Source organism: Patagioenas fasciata, chromosome 1 (genome assembly GCF_037038585.1).
Source record: "Patagioenas fasciata isolate bPatFas1 chromosome 1, bPatFas1.hap1, whole genome shotgun sequence".
NCBI lineage: Eukaryota > Metazoa > Chordata > Aves > Columbiformes > Columbidae > Patagioenas > Patagioenas fasciata.
In genome coordinates, this window is record NC_092520.1 from 15581012 (window position 1) to 15604830 (window position 23819).

At 38.9% G+C, this 23819-nt stretch overlaps 1 protein-coding gene across 1 annotated transcript in view; it reads left to right on the forward strand.

Moving 5' to 3' along the window:
* Positions 1 to 23819, forward strand: part of ARHGAP42 (Rho GTPase activating protein 42) — a 165922-nt gene that overhangs the window by 68772 nt on the left and 73331 nt on the right. Inside the window, exon 4 of the mRNA XM_065832144.2 lies at positions 18059 to 18130. Within this exon, the coding sequence (XP_065688216.1) occupies positions 18059 to 18130 (72 nt within the window). The remainder of the gene's footprint in view (positions 1 to 18058; positions 18131 to 23819) is intronic.

Genomic DNA, 23819 nt, shown 5'->3' on the forward strand with positions numbered 1-23819 from the left:
GCATTTTGAGTGAGTCTCTAAATATATTGATTTTAGCGTTTAGGAACCGGCACTTCTATGGAGAGTTTTGTAGCTGGCCAGTTTTTGTTTCTTTATTTCTTTAAAGAAAATAAATGAAAGGAACCACTAAGTCAAATATAACCATTTCTGGCTATTTGGAAAATTTAAAATAAAATCCAAGCTCTAGTAAACTTTTCTGCCAACATACTTTTATGCCTCACTGTTAAACTTTCATTTAGGGCTTTTGTTTGTTTGTTTCAGTTAAAATTTTGGTGTATTCTTATTTTGGACTCGTAAGAAGTTGCTGATGACATGTGGGCACTCAGGCTCTTGATCTCTTTTAGAAGGCTGCTGCCAAACGACATCTTGTCTGTCTGTTGTGATGTCTCCAGTTTCTGTCTTGGAAGAAGGTACCTGTGGTCTCCCTTTCTGTTTTTTTGAGGAAAACATATTTAAAGGCAGTTTCAGAAATTCTGACAAAGCTTATTTTAAAATAAATGCTGTGATGAGTCTGACAGCTCAACATCCCTTAAGGGATAATGTGTGCTAATTAAAAAACATTGGTTTTACTTTTCATAGTATGTCAGAAAGTCCTTACATTGATTAGTTAAGTGTTTATTTATTCTTTTATTGATTTCCAACTTTACATTGTAGTGGACCTCACCAGGCGGCCTCTTTGGGCTGCATTCCCTCCACTCTGGAGAAGTTTTGTTGACATCTGCGCAGTGAGGGAAACAGGCCTGCCTGGGAAATTTACAGATCAGCATTTTGAAAAGCAAAGAGACCAAGTAATAACCATACAGAACTGATTTGGAGTCATTCTTAAGTAGGTCTGACAGCCAGAGTGAAAATGTCTGGGAAGTTTTAAAACAGGGACTTTGTAAAGCAAATCTTGTTTATTTGCTAAGATTTATCTTAATCAGATAATTTCTGTAACGGTTAATGCATTTAATTTTGAAAATGGAAAAAGAAAAAAAGCCACAAAAACTCTCCACCAAAACAGAGATTCCTTCACTTCTTAAATTGAAGATTCCCACCCAGTACAAGAAAATTTGGTTTTGTTGTGTTTACTTCTTCTTTGTGGGAAAAAAAAATACTTGTGATAAGTATTTAAGAAGTGAAAGATATTTGTAATGTAGTAAAATATCTACATTGACCAAAGTACTTAATAAAATAATTTACCATTAAAAGTGTAGTGAAGCGTAGGTATACTTGAATTCTGGATCTATTTTTCTTAATTAGTTCTGTGCTCCAGTTATGCTGTTTCCTGTGTTTATGTAGCCATTTCCCCCTTGATAATATGTAATGTAAACATTGAAGCTGAGGATTTTTTTTGTTTGTTTGGAAAGCCAGAAAGGGAGGAAAAAACAGAGAACTTTGCTGCTGCTGCCTATCTGAAACAGCGTTGTTCTGGAGTTCTCTTTTGCTTTCATTTATGGCTTGAACTCTCAGCCTAGTCAAGAGACGTGCACTGTTTGTACTAGCGATAGTGATAAAAAAGTAAATATCCAAACTTGTAAGTACCCAGCCAAACTGTTTTTCCTTCATTGTAGTTGTACTTGTGATTACTTTCTCTTGTATGGTTTTCACTGAGTTACAGTATGCGCAGTAAGCCATAAAGATAAATCGCATCTCTTACCGGATGATGAGGTACCTGCCATATCCATTGCTGATTTATGGCTGTCTTCTAAACATTTTAATGGGCTCGCTAAAGAAAAAAGAGAAAGCAAACAAAAAAACAGCAACTGGATTATTTAAGTTTTGTTTTTGCGGTTGGTGTTTTTGGTGTGGTTTTTTTTTTCTTTAACACCAGGTAGTTCTTTTTCCTCAGTGTAAGTAGTGCCTATTTGTGTTGATGGAATACACAGAGAAAAGAGATTTCTCTAGTTAAGTGTCCAAAATGCTGTGTTCAAGTTGTTGTCTTCTGTCATTCACCTCTGGATACGGGGGAGTTACTTTCGAGCAGAACTATTTTGAGAGAAACTGATAATTTTGGTGAAAAACGGAAAACCATAGGAGGAAAAGGGTGTAGCTCTTTTAGTTATGAAACCTGCCAGCTTCAGTCATTTGTGTACTTCTGCATAGATCAGCGAAAGTTAAATGCATTCTTTAACTCTATGCAAAATGGCCCCATCTGTGGAGAAAATAATTCTGCTGACACAACTAAGTAGCGAGACTAAGACCTGAGAGACTGAGAGAGAGGAGGGACAGGAGGGAGATACACAGAGTTTCCAGCTCATGTTGTAAGTGACAAGTAGTGACAAAAACTCCACTGAACTCTTGCCCAGTGAAAACAGGAATATAGGACACAGACAAATCAGAAGTTGTTTGAAGTGTGTCCTTGTGTACTACAGGAGCACCGTGGCATGCACAGTCTTTGTTATGCGAAAGGATTTTTAGGAAAAAAGAAAATAACTAGGATGTCCCAAAAAGAGATGAATGAAAGCACAGCAGATCCACAAATGGAGCCCCAGATGTGTGCAGCAAACTTGTCCCAGTATATTATTCTCTCCTGGGCTTTTATAATCAATTACATCTGGAATATTGTGTCCAGTTCTGGGCCCTTCAGTTCCAGAAGGACAGGGAACTGCTGGAGAGAGTCCAGGGCAGGGCAACAAAGATGATTAAGGGAGTGGAGCACCTCCCTTATGAGGAAAGGCTGAGGGAGCTGGGGCTCTTTAGCCTGGAGAAGAGGAGACTGAGGGGTGACCTCATTAATTTTTATAAATATGTAAAGGGTGAGTGTCACGAGGATGGAACCAGGCTCTTCTTGGTGGCAAACAATGACAGGACAAGGGGTAATGGGTTCAAACTGGAACACAAGAGGTTCCACTTAAATTTGAGAAGAAACTTCTTCTCAGTGAGGGTGACAGAGCACTGGAACAGGCTGCCCAGGGAGGTTGTGGTGTGGAGTCTCCTACTCTGGAGACATTCAAGACCCGCCTGGACACCTTCCTGTGTAACCTCATCTGGGTGTTCCTGCTCCAGCAGGGGGATTGGACTGGATGATCTTTCAAGGTCCCTTCCAATCCCTAACATTCTGTGATTCTGTAATTACGTGGCATAAGTTGGTTGGGTTTACCTCTTTGCTTTTGAACTTACTGGCCACAGTTAAGTTGTCCTTAACTCTGTAGGATTAAGCTGTGACTGTTTTTCACGTTAATTAAAAAAAAAAAATTGGGGGGAAGGAAAACCTTAATGCACAGTGCTCTCTGCATTTGAATTTTACTTTGCAGTGATCAGTGCATGTAGTATGCAGGTATTGATTCATAAGCAGCCAGGTTCTTTGCAGTGCGCACTCGCTGCTCCGGCTCTTGATGCAGTCTCCAGCTGAGCCTGCCCAGCACTGCCGAGTCCTTCACTGCCTACTTGGGAAAACAGGTTTGGTAGTGGCTAACACTGCCTTATAAGAAGTCATTCTATTTAAGACCCCCAATCAAGTGAAGAAGAACCAGTTTGTGCCTTTTGGATTCTGATTTCTGAACACACTGAAGATGAGACACTCCAGTGCTTCCCAAGACTTCTATTATCAGTACCTAAACCAGGAAATTTCTTAAACACGATCACGTGTTTTCTATTGGATCAAAATGTCTTAGAGTCTGACCATAAATGCGTTTTGCCTTCATGTATTTTACCTTCATGTTGGCCAAGATCTGTTTGAAAGTGGTCTGTGCCTTCTGTGAATCATATGTAATAGTGTCAGAGTCCCTCCTCCCCATTAATCAGAGACACATTTAAACATCTTGCCCTTCAGGTTCCTGATGTTAACTCTTTGTAGCTGAGCTGAAGGAGGGATCGTGGGTCACTCTCTAGGCACTCTCCAGGCACATTTGGTGTAATCATAATGAGTTCAGCTATCCTAGGTTCAGTATTATCTTTTTGATGTTAGGAATCTTGAGTTCTGCGTTTTGCCTTCAGTGCCCAACAGGAGCTGTGTTAGTGACAAGAGGGTGGTTCATCTGTGTGAGCCCTCAGGCTGTTAAAGATCACTGACTCACAGGGACAGGTTTGTAGATTGTCCAGTTTGTTTCAAATTCAATTCTTAGAACTTTGCTGTGATGAATATTTCATAAAATGGATCTAGGTGCACTGTTTTAAATGTATATCTGTGGCCTGAGAATCTGAATTAAAGGTGGCTTAATAAAAGTAATGTTGCAGGAACTGAATTTACAATTCTGTAGATCCATAAGTTGCTTGAAGTAGATATGACGTGTCATTCTCAGATGGGTTCAGTGGTGCTGTCAGTAGGAAACATAGATACTTCACACTGTCACTAGGGTAGTATTCCTCTGAATACCAGCAGGGAGATTTCCAAGCAACTTTGACTGTTAGATGTGTTCCAGGAATCACCAACACCTTAAATTTTGCTATGATGCTAACAGAGAGCAGGTAAAAAAGGTCTGAGCATTAATAGTTGTTACATCTGTCAGCCTTCACATGGCATCTCCCAGAGCCCATTACAGAGCCCAGCTGGGGTTGAGAACGTCTGAATAGCCACTGTGAGCTCCGCAGTTGCAGAGGAAGCTCTAAGCTTTTGTGTCAGTGTGTGGATGCTATGCATTTATTTTTCTGTTGCCATTGAGGAGCCCGGGAGCAGCAGCTGACACAGTAGGACTGGCAGGCTGAGACTGGCTTGCGCAGACACCGTTAAGTAATTCAGCAAAGTGCTTTTCCTTGCATGTACTTCAAAATGCAAAGTTCAAGCAGCACTTCCACCCTCCGAACTTTTATTGCTAATGAGGGCCCTTTATTCAAATCCGTTTCTTGGCAAGGCACACTGTGAGAGGAATGGAGTCAATTTTGTTAAAAGTTACTGTGGGAGGGCAGTAACAGCATTGTTAAAACCCATGTCTGGGCAATTCCCTTGATACCATTCTTTGCATCCTAATTTCCCCATGAAGCCTAATTAACAATATGCCAGTGTTTACATCTTTATTCAGTACTTGTAATACTTCAGGGATAGTGTTTGACATTTGGAACGGAGACTTGACACATGAAAAGAGCTGTGCAATTTTTTATTATTATTTTATTCAAGCTACCAAGGGGGAAAGGGAGAAATAAATGAAGATGTAGAGAAGAAGTGAAATTAATCATTTTCATATGAAATTAGTTTTGGATTTTTTTCCCTTACCACTTCAACTACACTATAAAGCATAACCTATCTAAATTTGTTTGGCCCCCTTTTGTTTGCAGATGTTTCTTCTTGGGAGTATGTGGTGTTTGAATGAACACAGGGCTCCTTTGCCAGTGTGTGTGCTGTGAGCGGGACGGGAAGTTCTGTGCTCACTTTGCAAACGCTTTCAAGTCTCAGATCTGATTTCATTCAATTCAGCGCATGTAACTAGTGTGAGTTTATTAATGGTCATGAAACCAGCCATGCCCTTTAATAATGCAGGTGGATTTTTTTTTGTCTTGATACTAACCTCTGGCATTCAGTTTCTCAAGACCATTATGTATTACTATCACAATCTCATTTTCATTTCTTAGAATTCCTATCAGCTGCCGTTTTTCATTTAGCCACTTAATTTCCTTGTTTTTCTGGTAAGATGTATTGTGTTGCCTTTCTTGAAGGCTATTTTCATTTGTATTTGTCGTATTCGTAGATAATAGCTGAAACTATACATTTTGTTATGTAATCTCTTATTTTAAGAGACATTTAAGTGCAAATTTTTGGTATAATAGTTTTATAAAAGTAAATACATTTAAAAGTCTGCAGTAGAATCTTAGACATTTTTAAAGGTTAGCATCACGTGGTTTTCCAATTGTAATCTGTGTTTGTAAAATACTTTTGTCATGACGGTAGTGGGCAAAGATATGGTTTGGACTTATTTGGGTGAAATATTTGAGATATTTAACCTGTCTTCATTCAGCTGTCTAAAAAGAAAATGAAATTTAGCAGTCTTTTGAGATTTGCAGTAAAATAAAGAATTATGAGAACAGAAGAGAATGTCTGACTTCACACGTGTATACATTTATACATATGCATGTATATGGAACATGACTGTTTTCACTAATCCATTTTCTTAAGGCTCTGTTTTGTGCACCTTGAAGATGTAAAATAGAGTTACCATAAAGGTGTTTGTATCAATTTCACTTCAGCAGTTCACAATGTTTAGAGCCATGTAATATTCCTCCAAGAACAAATCTGCCTTCTGTACGCAGATGGCATTGTATTATATGGTGTAAATAATTTTTAAGGCTGTCCATAAAACGTATTAGACATCTCATTGCCGCTCCATATTATCAGAAGCAGTTTTTTCACTGGGTGTGTGGCAGGTTTGTAGCCTCTGACTTTACTGCTAGTTGGAGTAATTGGTAATATGTATTTGCTGCACTTTCTCAACTCAGTCTTTAACAGTAAATTTGGTTTGTCAAACCAGACCATTTAGTAGATGGCGTTTATAATAAATGCAGTTTCTGTTCCACACGTAGACAGTGGGAATTGAGTAGGTTCTTCTTGGTGCTGTTTAAAGTTGTGCTTGAAGCATTAGTGATTTGACAATGCCAAAAAATCTTCTGTTTACGACCAAAACAGATTAGCATACAAACATTAGAATTTAACTACTGTAAAATAACAACAATTCTGGGAGTTTAAATATAATGATATTTTTCCCTTTAAATATTTATAAGGCAACAAAGATGTTTTAAGCTTACTGCAAATTCTCTAATGTGGAATTTAAAACAGATGGAATGAATATTTAGCTTTTCCCTCCAGAGACATTGCAGGCAATGAATGCATTGAGTGAACAAGATAGTTAAAGGGGAATAGCATTAAAAAGAAGTATTATATGAACATGTAGATAATATACTTTATCTAGATATGCCAAACACCATTTTTCCATCTTTAAAAAGTTTTAATATATGGAAATTTTGTGGCTAACTTTACTCTCATTTGCCTGCAATGAAAAGTTCAGCCAGAAATAACCTGCCTCATTATGCAGAACAAGAACTGTTGAGATGCACATGAAACTTGCTGCTGTAACTTCATGATACTGGTGTCCTCATCAAAGTGCCTTTTTTTTCCTTCCCTTTGTGTCTTGTCATTCACTGAGCAATGTCAAAAATCAGAGTCCAGTCTTGCAGTCCTCAAGTATTGTCTGTTGTGGTTCATGAAGAGGTGAACAACTCATTAAGAAAAATAATCCTGAAATGCTTGAAGTCATTTATAAGACCTGTTACTTTCTGTGTAGTTCTGTCAAATGTTTGCTCTGTTGGGAATTTGTCCTCTACTTCTATAGGACCTTGTCTTTAGGTAACATAATGATGTTCAGATGTTTCTGGAGCAGCATTAAGTGAATGGGGTCAGATGGTGGGAACTTCTGATTTCTGAAGGTCTGTTTTCTCTGTTGGTTTCTGTCCTCAGCTGCGGTGATCTCTGGTGAGCCCTGTCTCTGTCAGACCCCGCTCAGCTGCCCTGTTCCAGGGTCAGCTGGTGAATGTGTTAGTGATGGAAAGTGCAATGAGTAGAGTTGTCATGCTGCAATGGGGCTCCGTGACACAGAGCAGAATGCTCGCCTCTGAGACTGAATGAAGTCCCGTCTTAAAGAGAATTGACATGCAATGGCACGTTTGGATTTTAACAGGCAAAACAGCGTAGATCAAACCAGCAGTTTTGAGTGTACCTGTTTCAACACTCCACACGTATATTGATTGGTGATAACTGTAGTAAGTGTGCCAGAAATAAAATAAATATAAGCAAGTCAAGAGGTATAAAAATATTCTTTCATTTGTGCCTAAAAATAAGCTATATTCTCTGTTACCTGATAGAATAAAGCTTAACTTATATGTTCCGTATGTAGCCCCTGCTTAGAGTTAAAATGTATTTGACTATTTTTTTTTCTTGTAAATTCTGAAGCAAGTAAGTTTTACCCTGCTTCATTGGTTGTAGTACTTTGGTAATGTAATCCTTGTAATTCTGTGAGTATGACTAAACTGTAGGTCAACTTTTTGTTTACATATTAGGAGTGCTGTATACCTTTGTGAGTGTGAAGTTGGACTGTGGAGTAACCTGTAGTGAATCCTGTAATGGCTGTAATGTTTATGCTGGCTCTGTTAAGTCTGTCTGCTTTCTGCTGAATGGGAGGCCACTATTCTGCCATCCCAGATCTTTTGGGGGTTATCCCATAAGACTTTAAATGGGTTTGCAATGTCCCTGAGTGAGAGCAGACTTCAGGCCCAGTGGCCCAGACATTAATTTGCTTTCTTTTGGAAAGATCTAAACAGTGTTGTATTTAGGCTTTATACATCATGGATTTTAGAAAAAATTATTCCCAGAAAGGGTTATCAGGCGTTGGAACAGGCTGCCCAGGGAAGCCGTGGAGTCACCATCCCTGGAGGTGTTTAAAAAATGCCTAAATGAGGTTCATATAGACATGGTTTAGTGATGGACTTGCAGTGTTAGGTTAACAGTTGGACTCGAAGATCTTAACGGTCTTTTCCAACCACAATAATTCTATGATGCTATGATGAACTCAGAATTATCTTTGTGGAAGCAGAATAACAAACTTGAGTTTGGTTGCAGAGAACCTGGCCATTTCATGATGTGATACATCTTGTCTGAAAGATGTCCAAAGGGTTCACAGAAATCATGCGTTTCTTTCTCCCTATTGATTGGGAAGGGACGCTTATGTGGCTGTATGTGCAGAGACTGTGGATATCTCATCTTGAGTGACTGAGTTAATTGCCTGGTAAATTCTTGAGATTCTTCGTACTGGTGGTGTTATTGAAATGGTAATGTCCTCTGTCAGGTCTTGCTGTTGGCAGTGCATGGTCTGATTCATTAGGGTACTCTTAAAGTTCCCAAATTTTGTGGAGGAGCTGTTAATTTGAACTCAGAAATATTTTTTTCCCCTCTTAATGCCAGTCCTTAGAGTTCTTATTTCTCTGTTGTTACTTGGTCCCAATGAAAGTAAACTGCTGTTAGTAGTCTCAAAGGTTCAGAGTTTCAGGGTCATACACAAGGCTTATCTGCTGGGAGGAGGAAAGGAGCTGCTGCTCCACCACCGTTGCACACATGGAGAATGTTGGTGCCTCCTTTCTTTCCAAGAGAATCAAGTTACTGGTTTAATGAACGGAGTACTGAACCTTGGGATCTCTGAGTGCTGAAGTACCATAAAGATAGTTTGCTGTAGAGATGGAGACACCACAAAAAAGTCAAGATGCTTGAGAGTTGTTGGGCTGTGTTTGGTAGGTACTTGCTATGTTGTACTCTCATCTGAGAGAGCAGGACTCATCTTCACCTTGTTCAGGAGCATGTGGAAACAGCTCAGAGAGCACATGCCTCACCTTTGAGACTGCTGGGTGTAAAGTGAATGAAATGTGGTTTATATAAACACTTTATTAACAATTAATGTACTGGTATCTTGAAATTATTTTAAACTTAATTATTTTAATAACATGTTATGTAACGGGAAGGATAGTGGATAGTTTAAAGATAGGCGAAAAAAGTTAGTGAAATGGAGTATTTCTGAAATGGCACGTACTTATTCATTCATGCCAGTGTGCTCACAAATGTATTGATTGCAAACTGTAGCATTTTATTCCTTGCCAGGTACTTGGGAGGAACAAAGGAAACTACCAAATGGGAGAGAGAGACTAAGAGGACCTCCTAGTATTTGATGATATTCTCCTCAGCTTATGAAACAAGGTTGATTCTGGTTTGTGATCCCAGTGATAGTCACAGTACTCTCTGAAAGGTTTGCTTGTTTTTATATTGTGCTCAGCAATCTTCTTAGCATGAGTGGGACTGTTTGTTCTTTCATCTTATTTATTTATTTTTTCTCTTTCCCTTTCAAATGAAGTCCTGGGAGTAATCCTTGAATTGGCTTCCCTCAGTGAGGTACTTGGCTTTTCTTTCTTCCATTAGCACGCAAAGTGGTACAAGTACAGTCCTGATACTTTTCGTGCTTTCAGGAATTATGTTTCTTTTCCCTATTGAGACTGTCGTTTCTTTCTGTTAGTACTGGACTCAGTTACAGTTGGTATTATACTCTCTACCTTACCTGTACTAGAGACTGGTGGAGGGAAAAGCAGAGTTAAAATTAATGCCGTGTTGGTGGGCTGTTAATTTTGTGAATAGTCTTACTCTTTCTAGAACAGGAGAAGTGTTTTTCACAAAAAGTGAAAATACTATGAAAACGTGCAGGGTCTCTTTGTATTAAAGAGCAGTATCATTTACCTTGATATGTGTGAAAGATGCATTTTCTTGCAATATTCAGGACTATTAATTTTTTGCAATAGCTTGCTTGAACTGAAGGCTTTAACAGAACTCAACCTCTGATTTAAAAAATAGCTTTTACATCTTTATTTTCCCTTCTCAAGTCTCTATTCAACAGCACGCACCTCTTGGAATTTTCTTTTTCATCTCTTTCCTTTTAAAACCCTGCAGTGTCACTGTGGTTAAGCACAGAGTCACAGGAAGGGCAGCAGGGCAGGTTGAATGCTTGGCTAATTGTTGTGGGATTTGAATATATCGGGGAAAATAAAGTGTAGAGTTGGAGGTCTCCAGCTTGCCTGGAATTCTGAGTGTCCTGAAGGAGGAAAACCGCCTGGGCTGAGCACTGGGGTGGCAGCTGATGCCTCCAGCAAGAGTCCTGCTGGGTGGAGGTGAGGCAGAGCTGACCATGGACGTGGAGACCTCTGATGGTGTCCGGATCACTCGCTCCTGCAGTCCTCGCTTTAAGTTTTCTGTGCCTTCTGGCACAGATTTGAGCTTTGCAGGAGAATTTGGCTGTGGTCAGGATATGGGATCATCAAAATTCTGTCAAAAGTTTCCTGAACTGTCTCAGATCTTAACATCTCACCAGTGATCTACTTTTCAAGATCAAATTTAGTTCTCCATAAATGAGGTTGTGTGCTTTGTAATAGCACTTACCTCTGTCCTAGCATCACTCAAAAAACGGGTATGCCACCAAGTTTCTTTTCAGATGAACCGTGAACATTATCACTTCCCAGCTGAAGGTGAAGTTGAGGATTTTCTCTTGGTTCCTACAGACGTGGATACAATGTCTCTACTTGTCTCTAACTTTGTAAATTTTTCATTGCCTGGAAATAGAAAGAGGCACTGATGGGGCCAGAACAGGAGTTGATATCATAGAATATAAGAATGTCCTGAGTTGAAAGGGACCCACAAGGATCATGGAGTCCAACTCCTGTCCCTGCATATGACAACCCCACAGTTCACACCACGTGTTTGAGGGTGTTGTCCAGTCTCTTCTTGAACACTGTCAGGCCTGGGGCTGTGACACCTCCCTGGGGAGCCTGTTCCAGTGCTCCAGCACCCTCCTAATGTCCAACCTAAACCTCTCCTGGCACATCTTCCTGCCATTCCCTCAGGTTCTATTACTGGTCACTAAAGAGAAGAGTTCAAGTACTACAGCATCGTTAGAGGGCTCAGAGATAAAAAGACAGACCATTCTTTCTGTAGGACATTTGTCTCTGAAATGTGGATGCTTGCAATGAAACCACTATCTTACTTCTCTCTGAAAATCAGTATTTCTGTGAAAAACACAGAACAGAATCTGATGGGAAAGACATAGAAAGATAAGGCTTTCAAATCTACTTTATGCACCCACCCATAATTAGACGTTCTGAGGGAAAAATGTGTCAGGAAGCCTCATTTTCCAAGACCCCTATCAAGTAATTGCAAAATCAAGATACACAAAACCTGAAATCATTATTGCAGTGTTAAGTTTAAGATATTATGTGTGTATACCGTATTTTTTTCTGCGTATATATACACCTCATATCAATGTGTACTTTTTAGAATAAAAATGTTTAGGTTTAAAAAGTTGATGGTAGAATCTGAGGCAAGAATATTCATGAAAACTGACTTTATCCACAGATTTTTCTTCTTGCTCTGTAATCAGTAGAAGAGAAAAACTCCTTGAGGAGATCTCACATCTGAAGTTGGATTCTTCCTCTATATTGTTCTTCAGGGGAGTGTTTCTCCCTTTAAAGTTTTATGAGGACTCCGTAGGACCTTTCTGTGCTGAAAGCAGCCTTTGTGCACATTCTCCTGGGTCATTTTTTGACTGCTTCAAGAAGCAGTTATTTCAGGTATGACATAAGCTATGCAACACAGAAAATTAAAAAATAAGGTTCACTTGAAAAAACTTAGAGAAAAATAGTAAATTCAGTCATATATAACTACTCTCAGCTTTGACTGGCACGTGATTTATAGGCATCCCCTTGTGGCCATAAATTAGGACCACCTGATGCAGCACCAGGGTTTTGCTAAGAAGCTGGATATTGCATTACACGTTGTACGTGGAAGTGTCCAACCTGTGTAATTACTAGTCTGTAGTTAAAGCTTTGTAGTCTTCAGAACCTGCTTTAACACCATCTGAATTTTAACTCTGCTTGAAATAGCTGACATTGCTAGGTATATTTTTAGAAAATTAGCACAAGCTTGCATATTGTTTGATGTCTTTTTTTGTAAATGTGAGAGGGATTAAAATAAATTTCAATTCTATATTTTGTTTTGTTTTCTGAGTATGTGAGTTATCTGTGTAGAATTTTCCATACAAAGCTGTGAAAATATTGGTCCTACTAAGGTCACATAGTTACAGGCATTGAAATTCACTTTGTTAAATTGATGCAATATTTACACTTTGTAACTTCTAAGGTAGAAACTGAGGACCTGAGTGCATGGCTAATATATTATCATTACATGTTTATATTCTTTGGAGCATGTAAACCTGATACATAACTAAGTTACATAAATGCTTGGTTGTATTTGATCTCTGCTGTTCAATTTGAAGCTGTGTTGATTAGGAGCTGTTGATACAGACCACAGACTGATGGAAATGTTTTTTTCTGACACGTTGAATGTTAGGAATTTTTAGGAATTGAGGGAAGAATTTAAAATTATTTCTTTTTATCTAGTGGAACAGTATATTTCTATACTAGAAATGCATTACTATGCATATATTAGCTATGAGATTTGTTGCCACCTTTGAATGAATTTATTTTCTAAAAGTCTTTTACCAGCATGAAGCAAATTATTATTGGTCAGCATTCAGAATTTGTGAGTTATTCAGTACTTTAGGGAAATTAGTTTTATTTCCCATATGAGAGTGTGGTCATTCTGTATTGCATTTAAAAGTACTCGTAGCAGATTTGGAGCAAAAAGTATCTTTCCCAAATTTTATATATATATATTTTTCATAGTGAAAGCATTTTACTGTAAGTCAGATAAACTTGATTTCATTCCAGATTCTGTCACCGTGAAAGTGCCTTACTTGATATTGTTGCTGTCATCTTCTGGCAATGGGGAATCCTGTTAACTTCATTCTCTGTATGACCTACCTAGTCCTTAGCCCTACAAATAAAAATAGAAGATCAAAAGGAGTGAACTGTTCTTCTTACTGCAATTGAACATTATAGATTGCCAGGTGAAGCTTAAAGCTTCAGGTCTTAAAATTTCTGTGTCTATATAAAGCAGCTGCATCAATGTTTTAGTTAAATTTCTGTTTATATTCATTGGTCCTACCTAATAAATGAAGATGAAGAATGATGCATGTACAGTCTGCATACCACTATCCTAAATCCAAGGATAAGAAATTAATTAGGAAGCTCTCTCAAAAAAACAACATTAACTTAAATTTAAGAAAATCTAGAAATGGCAATGTTCAGATATATTTGCAAAATCTTTATTCTTTCCTTTCTAACATAGTGTAGTGGTTATGGTTCTCATAAGGATGGTAGTTGATGTTGAATTTTTTTCTTCATTCTACTGATGATTGAAACATTTAGTAAAAAAGAAATATTTAAAAAAATGCTAGTCAGTAATGTCCCCTAGTGTAGATGTGGGGTTTCTGTATCATGTGTGAAAACCACAGTTTAATCTCATTATTGGTACATTAATTCAATTTCACAGCTAATTCCTGAAAGCAAGGAGGGTTGGAAAGGTGGAAGATCATGGATCAGATAAGACAAATTAAGGTGTTTCACCACATTGGCTCAAAGGCTGCCAGAGCATATTGAAATGTTGCAGTTATGCAAACAGAGAATGACCTCGTCAGTTGTCAAAGCTGGCTTAGAAAAAATTTTTTCAGTTCTTTAATTGTTTCTTTTTCAAATACTTTTTACTAATTCAGTGTGATTTAGGTGGTACTTCTTTTAGTGGTATTTTTATCAATGATGCTGAATAGAGTTATACATACCAAAGTTAAAAAGTTAATTCAGTTCTTTAGTTTAGAACAAGCTGTTTCTTTTTTACTAGATCTAATATATCTCTCTCACTTGTCAAATATTTTCCTATTATGTCTGCCTGATACTTGTCTAGCATCTTAACTTGCTGTCAGCTCAGTCTTTTTTAAAACTGCATGTTTTTGTGGGGGTTTTTTTGTGTTTGTTTTTTTGTTTGGTTGGTTTTTTTTAATCTGGAGAAACATTGGTGCTTGTGCCAAATAAGAGAAACAATCAAATTATTAGATTGACTGCCACGTATTAGCCATACTGGGAGCTGGAAATGTGTAGCATTCAATAACTATTGGATCAGGAAAGTATAACTTCTCTGAAGGTGTGACTAATCTCAATAATCTTTTAGGGATGAGATTTGTGTTTTAAACACGACATGGATTTCTGAGGTTGCTGTTTACAGAAACCATTGCAGGCTTTGACATTTTTTGCCTATTCCAAGTGTCTGTGATTTCAACCTAGCACAATAACTGAAAAGGAGAGGGATTATCATCTTGGCAGGAAGAAAGTTACCCTACTAGGACCACACAGTGAAAATTTCAGATTATCTGAAGCAATCAGATCTCTATAGAAACGGTTGTGGGAGGATTAGATTCCTAATTGAGGAGGGGGGTGGACTCTCTGCTGTTTTGTAGCCCTTAACAAGGCAACTGTAATGTAATGAAAGGAAATTAATAAATGCATGAATAAGGCAAAAATTCTTTTTTTCTCTATAATTTTCAGTTTCCAAAGGTAGGTACAACCTGGTGGAAATCAGTGGGGGTCTTTTCACAGTAGAAGGTTCTGCGTCTTGTAATACCGGCTGTGTCTGCCGGGACTCTCTTTGGAACTTTGCTGGCATGTTCTCCCTTCCCAAAGCCCAAGCCCGTCACTTGTCGAGCTCGTTTTGCTGGGAGGTGAATTGCCACATCGGGGCTCTGGTCAGTAGAAGCTTTCAGCCTGGGAGGAGCTTGCAGCATGTTCTGTTGATGTGGCTCAGCCACAGAGGCACAGACCCTGTCTAGATGAAGTGCGTGACATCTTTTAATTAGCCTTGCGACACCCGGTGTCCGCTCCTAGTTGCATATTTAACTGTGGGAGTAAATAACATCGTGCTTCAGCCCAGCAAAGCCACTTCCCAGATGACTCCTCTCGGTGCCAGATGCTTCCCATGAACGTGTTCTTACTCAGTGCTTGGAGCAGGATGTTTCATTTGCTTTCCAGCAGCATTGAGTGAGGCTGGTCATAGTTGTGTTTCAGTCATTTTAAGGCTGTCAAGAGGCCAAACTATGAAGTGAGGTCTCCTGGGGTGGTGTGGAGGCTGCCTAAACATGATAGCACTGAGCAAAGGGAAGAGCCGTATTCAGCCCCACATGGAGTTAGTTTGACTGGCAATGACTAACAGCAAGACTAACAGTGACTGCTGTCAGTAGTAACTACTTCAGTAATACGAATATATCTTAATTGAGCTGTGACATATTTACTATATTGTTGCTGTATATAGCAATGACTCTAAAAGGCAGAGAAAAAGCTTACTTTTGTACATGAAAAAGAAAGAAAAGATGCAAACAGAATCACAGAATGTCAGGGATTGGAAAGGAGCTCGAAAGATCATCCAGTCCAATCCCCCTGCCGGAGCAGGAACACCCAGATGAGGTTACACAGGAAGGTGTCCAGGCAGGTTTTGAATGTCTGCAGAGAAGGAGATTCCACAATCGCCCTGGGCAGCCTGTTCCAGTGTTCTGTTACCCTCACCATGAAGATGTTTCTTCTCATATTTAAGCAGAACCTCCTGTGTTCCAGTTTGCACCCATTGCCTCTTGTCCTACCATTGTTTGTCACCGAGAAGAGCCTGGCTCATGACACTCACCCTTTACATATTTATAAACTTGAATGAGATCACCCCTCAGTCTCCTCTTCTCCAAACAAAACGGACCCAGCTCCCTCAGCCTTTCCTCATAAGGGAGATGCTCCACTCCCTTCATCATTTTTGTTGCCCTGCGCTGGACCCTCTCCAGCAGTTCCCTGTGATTCTTGAACTGAGGGGCCCAGAACTGGACACAATATTCCAGATGCGGTCTCACCAGTCTGTACCAGTGACTCCAGGAAACCTTTGTGGTTCCTGTATTTGCCATGTATATGCTCTGTGAGCCCTCAAAACTTCCAGCTGCTGCCTCCAGATATACGTACTCCAGTTCTGCCTGATTGTGGGCAAGCCATTTCACAAGTTTGTTACCCCTGTTAATTTTAATCTACCTTCCTTGGGATAGTAATTATCTTTTGAGTGCATGCACTTTGCCTTGTAGAAAGTGTTGAGTCTCAGATTGTTAGATGTAGCCCAAAAGTCTATACATTTTGGGGAAATGTCCACATGGAGAATAACATAGTTTTGTAGTCTGTTCCAGTCAATCTGATGGAGTATGTTGAATGCAGTGAAAATACTGCTCCTCATCCTCCGTGCCCGATTTTTATTTTTAAAGGTAGCCTGTTTTGATCATGGCATCGTCAAGTATGCCAAGTGTTGTCTTTGCTGTCTCGGACTTTGTTAGTTTAGGATGTCAGAGAGAGTCTCGACTTCTCCTGAAACTCTGCCCTTCTGAGACAGATGTGGTGGTTCTGTGGTCTTTGGAATTGTAATGTTAGGTTTGGGAGGAAAGAAAATGTGTTTGTCTTTCAATGGGTTTATTCTATATGTTTATTATTACAGTCTTTTGGGAAGTTTTCATGCTCAACTGACAATGTAACTTACCAATTATTGTTACGGAAGAGTCACAAGAGCTGTATTCATTCACATTTGGCCTCGATACATGTTATATTTGCCCAGAGCTCCAAACCTGCCCAAGCACAAATGTGGAATGTGATGAGTATGGCACAGACTGGACTAGTGATGAGAAAAAAAGCTATTCATACAGCAAAGCTCAAGTTTTGCTTGTAGTTAGTATAGCAGCATATCGTAATGTGTTTTATTATGCTTTATTTCTGATGTGTTGGCAGTTTTCAGTTTCTTCTGATTTTTTACAGTAAAATCAATTTAGTTGCTTTTTCTGCCTGTCCGTAAAAGGCATATGGTGAAGTCATGCTACCTTTTTTAAGTGAGTGGCACAATGGCACGTCTGGCATTTGTATTCATCTGCATGTGTGTTTCCAACCCAAATGACCAGGGACCACTTCGGGTGGTCTCTGCTGGGAATGGTCTTTAGAGAGGGGTTCCCAGGACTGGATTTACGCTGAATAAACAGAGGCCGCAAGCGGAAACTGTGATTCATTAGGAACCCTGGTTTAGGTTAAAGTGATAAAAATAGCTGGAGGACATCTTAAATTAGTTTAAAATCCAGAAAAGTGAATTAATGCAATCTAGAGTACTTTTAAAATTGTCTACCTTTCTTGTACAGTTCTCTGTCCTACGCTCTTCTGTTCAGTGTAAGTATGTAATCCAAAGAGATAGCCGAAAAGATTCGGCTGTCGAAGATTCAGATTCTGTAAACATGGGCTTTTTTAGGCAGTGCTGTCAGTACTACTGTGTTTGTCTTCTCTGTTCTGCCAAAACATGTTCCTGGAAGTTTTCATTTTCTATTCTGGTTTCAGGCAAGATGCAGGAAATGGAAGTAAATTACCAAAAAACCCTTCTATATGTAGCTACTACATTGTTCATTGCAATTGCTGTAGTTTTTAATGGAAATGTTCCATAATAGGCCAGTAAACGTGTGTTGTATGTTTTGTGTAAAGAAGATGTAATTATTTGACTCTTACCCATTTGCTCATACCAGAATGTTATAGACGTGACTTTTTCAGTCTTGCACATTGGCAGAGTTGCAATGACTCCACTTTCTGCAAATACTCTGGATTAAAAAACTATGCTTTGTGTTTAACTTTGCAGATCCAGAATGCTAATGATGTGCTAATAGCACCGCTGGAGAAGTTTCGTAAAGAGCAAATAGGAGCAGCAAAAGTAAGTGGCTGTGGAAACAATTCTTTGTCATTTCATGTTTATTTGAGTTTATCAGTGTCTTTTGAAGGCTGGACTGAAAACAGACATTTGTATTCGAACATACTTGATGCCACCCTCGTTAATGTATTGGTAAATTATACTGAGTTCTTTGCTTCAGAGAAGGAGATGATTTAGAAATGGAGTTTAAAGACTGATGATGTGCATGGAGTACAGCTCTTGCTACTGTTGCATGTTCTTACCTTCTGGGGTTCTGTTTTCCTTTTGATGTCTGCATTTACCTTACATTGCACCTTTGGTCAACACAGAGCTGCAGCCATGGGTACAGTGGCCCTCAGAGGGCTGTTGTATGAAGAGCAAAAGAGGTCAGCATGCTTTAGGCATGCCCTCTTTCTGTCTCTGCTTTCCCTCTCCACTTTACATGGCTGACGCACTGCAGTGACTCATATTGCCAGAGTATTCATATTGCCCAGAGATTCTCCCATGGGGGAAATGCTCCAGTTGGTGTTTTAAGTCAGTTCTCTGGTGTTAAGTGTTACATCTGTGTTAGAGAAACAGTGCAGGTTGTCTATGTCAGGGTTCAGTAGTCAGCCTGGAAAATCAGCAATATTGGAGAAGAAGATTTTGGAGTGAGTTGTTAGTCTAGAACAGCTGTTTCCAGTCTGATCCTGGACTCTTAAGTGGTTATCAGCGGCTGCTTTGATCACAATCTCAGAGAGATGCATAAAGGCTGCGGTAGTCAATTAGAGGTATGGTTAATAACAGTTCTGTCTGTTGTCTTAAATATGCTAGTTCTGAAGCATTTTGCATCTTGTATTAGCACTCATAACATTTTCTGGGAAATTTTCCATTTGTAAGGTTAAATGGGTATGAAAAAAATCTCTTTGATGTTGTAGCTGAGGTTTCCCTTGTGCAGTACTCAAACAACCTCAGAGGAAGAACAGAGCTATTGGAGAGACCGAAGGCTTATGCTTCTTGTACTGCTATTGTGATTATGTAGCAAACAGATGACACTTCTTCTGTACAGGAACTAAGTGAATTTTGAGAAGAATTTTTACTGTGAACTTGAGGTCAGTTTTCTCTGAAATGGATGTTCTTTATCCTCTTACTTGAATTGTTTTTGTGTACAGCTGCATTCTTCTCTTGTCCCACCCCTATGCTGCTGTGAGATGCAGGGCTAGGAGTTTGTTTACTGTGCTGCACAAATCAGAATTTAATCCCAGCACAAAACTGGTTTTAGTTTTCAGCAGATTTTAGTTGCATTTTTCAGTTCTTTGTGTTACCATTTCATTTCGTATACCTATATGGGATATCATTCTTCTTTGCATATACCTATACAGGATATCATTCTTCTTTGCAGAGAACCCTGTTTGAAAGCGTAACCTGCTGTACTGTTGAGTGTCCTGGTACCAGCAGAGAGATGATCTGCAGGTGGTTCACAAGGCTCTCTGCAGAACTACATGAAACACTCATGTCTCCTTTGAGAATGTATTGCTTGGTAGATGACAACACATTTAATGATCTAATTGAAGATGACTTCTTTGGTTTTTGAATCAGCAAGTATTCAACTTCAAAGGCAGGGCACTATAGTACAGGTTGAGTCCTCTCTATTCGGTATATCACAATGGCTGATTTCTTTTCCATATCCCTTCCACATAAAATATGGGCATCTGCCCATCTTATATAATTTGTGACATCAGTGATCATTTTGACTTGTAAGTGGTCACACAACAGTGTCCTGAATGAGTTCGGGAGAAGCCTTTTTCCAGTGTCTAATGCACTTCATTGTGCAGTGCGATGTGTGTTTGGGGCAGTCCAGGGTACTGGCTTGACACATGTAGAGAGCTTTCCCAGCTCATTGTTTTATAAAACGTCAGATAAACTCTCATTTTCTTGCACTACTCACGGAGTTCAGCTGTCAGTCTCAAAAATGAGAGACTCAGACCACCTGCATAACCCAGATTGTGAGATAAACATTCGCCTCTGAATTGATTTTTATCAGCAGAAGCAATTACAGTTGGCCTTTAACTAAATGTAATCAACATAAAGAAGTGAGAGATTAATTACATTTAATACTGTTTTTCTAGTAATTGCAAAATAGCAGTGTGTAATCTAGGAATAATGAGACCAGTGCAAAACAGAGTAGAAATTTGGGCTTTCTGAAATTGGTTGCTAGTGAAGTAGAGAATGTGGTCAGATTGCTTATCTCCACTGGTGTTCACTGGCCTTGACCCTTGAGCATTTATGAACTCTTATAAATATGGAATGAGGTGATCTTGTTTGTTTTTCATCTGAAGTTAATGAAGATTTGCACAGAGATTTTGCTCTCTGAACTCCTCTGGGGCGATCTGAACTGATAGCCAAACAACAAAACATAAATGCTTTCTTGATACGTGGATTTCAGCAGCAAGGTTCACAGGACACTGAGAATGTCACTTCTTACTTGAGGTCTTCTCTAAACATGTCAGCTGTATAAACCATGCATCAACTGTTGTTTTTTGCTCTGAAATATCAGGTTTGACAGTTTTTTTCCCCAAATATTAATTTACAACAGTGTGGAGGATTATATTAAATCAAACCAAACTTGCTTCTGTTTCTCTGCCATCCCTGTCACCCTTAAAAATCCGAAAACATTTCTGTACTTCTGTTCCTCTCCAAAGAGAGTCTGAGGTGGTCCAGACTCCACAGGATAGATGATAGTTATGTCATGTTATAGATTTCTAGAGCTGTGAATAATTTACATCATAACATCTTAAGGACCAGCATTTTAAGAGATTAGGTGTGGAGATATGAGATTCCTTGTGTATGCCTTTAGCATTGGCAATTTCAGCAACAGCCAGAGATGCAAGCATCTGGTCTTTGTGATCACCCTGGTGTTGTGACAGTGTGTTTTATAAGCAGTGGTGAGTGCTGGATTCTCTCTCTTCTAATCGAACTTTGAAATAATGAATTTTAGTACCCTGTTAAGCTACATTTCCAAATTTCTGGAGGAAAAAAAATATTAGACAGTTGTGTTACCAATATACATATTAGGAAATGATGTTTGGTACTACAGTCAGGTTTTGGGGAGGGTGGGTAAGATCATGAGAAGAAGCGCTTAAAAGTGTTTGCTGGGTTTTTTCTTTCTTTCTAAAACACCAGATAAAATTCAGCTGGACATAAACCCAGGCAATCTTGCCCACTGCCCCACCACAAACACACAGGGAGCGGGGGGAGGAGGAGGAAATGTTATTAATTAACAACAGTTTTCACTGTGATAATCACCATTTTGTTTCAATACTAAGTATCTTAGCAAGATTTTTACTACCACGATGAGCTATCTAGTACTATCCTATTGTTGCGTTTAATATAGAGAATGGGAATATTTCATTTTTTCTTTAAGACTATATCACGTTTAGGCAAAAAGTATAATCACAGAAATCAAAGAGAATATGGAGGATAAAATATGTCCTGTTGATGTTACAAAGCTATATTTCAAATACAAAGGCAGCATAAACCCAGAGTGCAAAGTTCAAGTGGTTTTGGATTGTAACACGAATAACATTAAAGAGCAATTCTTCATATGCACTTCAAAAAGCTGAAGGTCCCCAACAAATTTGAGAAACATTCCCCATAAAACATTAGTGTTTGTAATCAACGTAGCAATACACAATTCCGCATCACTTGCTCTTCTGGATTTATGCTGCTCGCTCTTCTGTTTTTATTGCACATATTTCAGTTCTTCCTTTTCTGTACACACTCAATTTAAATAAAGCTGAGTTCTCTCCCGAGACTACACAAACCCAGCTTTGCATTGGATAGCCTGTTGATTTACTCCATCTGAGCTTAAAAAAATGACCTCTGCAATTATTGTAGAAACGCGAGCAAAAGCCGGGTGAGGTAACTGGGAAAGGATTTCAGGCACGAAGCGTTTTGCCTTATTTGGTAAATGTGGTTTGCAAGTCCCCAGCTGGTGACTTTGGTGAGATCATTGTGTGATGTGTTATGTACAATAAGGCCAAACTTTCATGTTTCTTTTTCATCCATTTGGTACAATATTTAGCAATATTTGTTCCAATGTTCATTGACCTTTAGTACAACTTAGATCAAAGACAACAGAAGCAATTTTAAGACTTAAAAGGAGAGTTTTGTTTCCTCCTTACGATTCCATCTGTTTGTTTCATAAAATTATTTATTTTGGCCAAGAGGATTATTTTTTATTATTACCTACTTTCATTCATTCATTTGAAGCTGTGGATTCTGTTCTATTTGGGAGACAAATCCATGTTAACTGCGGGGATTAATTTTCCTGCACCCATGTTCACATCTATAGGCACGTGATGTATGCAGGCGTGCAGGGGCTGGCGCGTTCTCTCTGTGTTTTATTTGGATTGTCCAGAAGTCGAGGGGCATAAAACAAACAGAAAAACACTCATTTTGTTTCAAGTCTGTCAGAGAGCTGTCAAAGCAGAGTTTTAGATAGGTATCTACGATCAGTTAGAGATGCCAGAATGCCTATTTTGTGAAGTAGTTTCCTTGGTATCTAATCAAATTACAACACTTGTTCCTGGGAAAAATGAATGACTTTGCTCTAGTAGGTGTGGTGGAAGGTGTTTCATTATAAGCAGCATGTGTTGCTCAAGGTTTGGTCCTTACATGCACTAGTTTGGGAAATTTTAATATCAGCCTGAACCTTAGAGAGGAGGGGGCCAGGTGAAGCAGCAGAAGTAGAGCCAGGCCAGGCTAATTGATGGCCAAATGGTTTGAGTTAAAATGCAACATAGTTTCCCAAAAACTATTACTACCAGAGTTACCGGAGATCTTATTTTTTGTAGCTTATTCTGTAGGCAGGAAAATGCGGTAGATCAAACCTGTTTCTATTTCAGCAAGGCCTTTAAAGCACTCTGCATGAGAGCTTATAATTTAGTTTAGATGGAGATTATTATAAGTAACCATATCTGTGTAAGGAACTGGCTGATGGGGAAATGGCAATGGGCTTTTGTTTATGGGAGGTATTGTCTGGTTTGAGAGAAGATCCCAAGGGACAATTTGAGATTAGTCTTTGCTTTATTTTCAATAGTGATCAGATAAAAACATCTTGGGTTGCCATAGGCTGGGGTATATGCTAAGGAGGAGGAGGCCTGGAGGATTGGGAAGAAGAGGAGAAATGGCTGAGCAGGAGGAAGTGAGGCTGCTTGACAGTCACTGTTATGTTTGGACTCAATGATCCTGAGGGTCTTCCAACCGAAACAATTCTATGTTTCTGTGGCTGCACACCAAAAATTTACTCTACTGATTAAAAGCTCAAGTGGCAATCTGTTTAGATACTATTGTCTTTAAGGATCTATCCATGATAGATAGAGAAGTACGCATTTTGTTTAGGTTTTCTTTTAGTCATATAAATTGTTGGGTTTTGGGTTAAGCTTGTGATCTGTGAAAGAGCTGTAAATTGCCTTTGTATATACATTTAATTCCAGTGTGAGTCCTACATCACTTTTATCTGAGGGATAATGCAGAATATGTTGTCTAATCTGATATCTTACTAAAACTAGTATTGACAGATACAAGAACTGAAAAATGAGAAGACTAATGTTGAAAATAATGTTGGTTTTGTAATGGTTCTTCTGTTGGTTTCCATTTTGTTTGTGACAGATGTAAGAAAAGTTGAAAATTTGAAAACTTCAGATTAAATATTGTTAAAAATGTTGTTTCA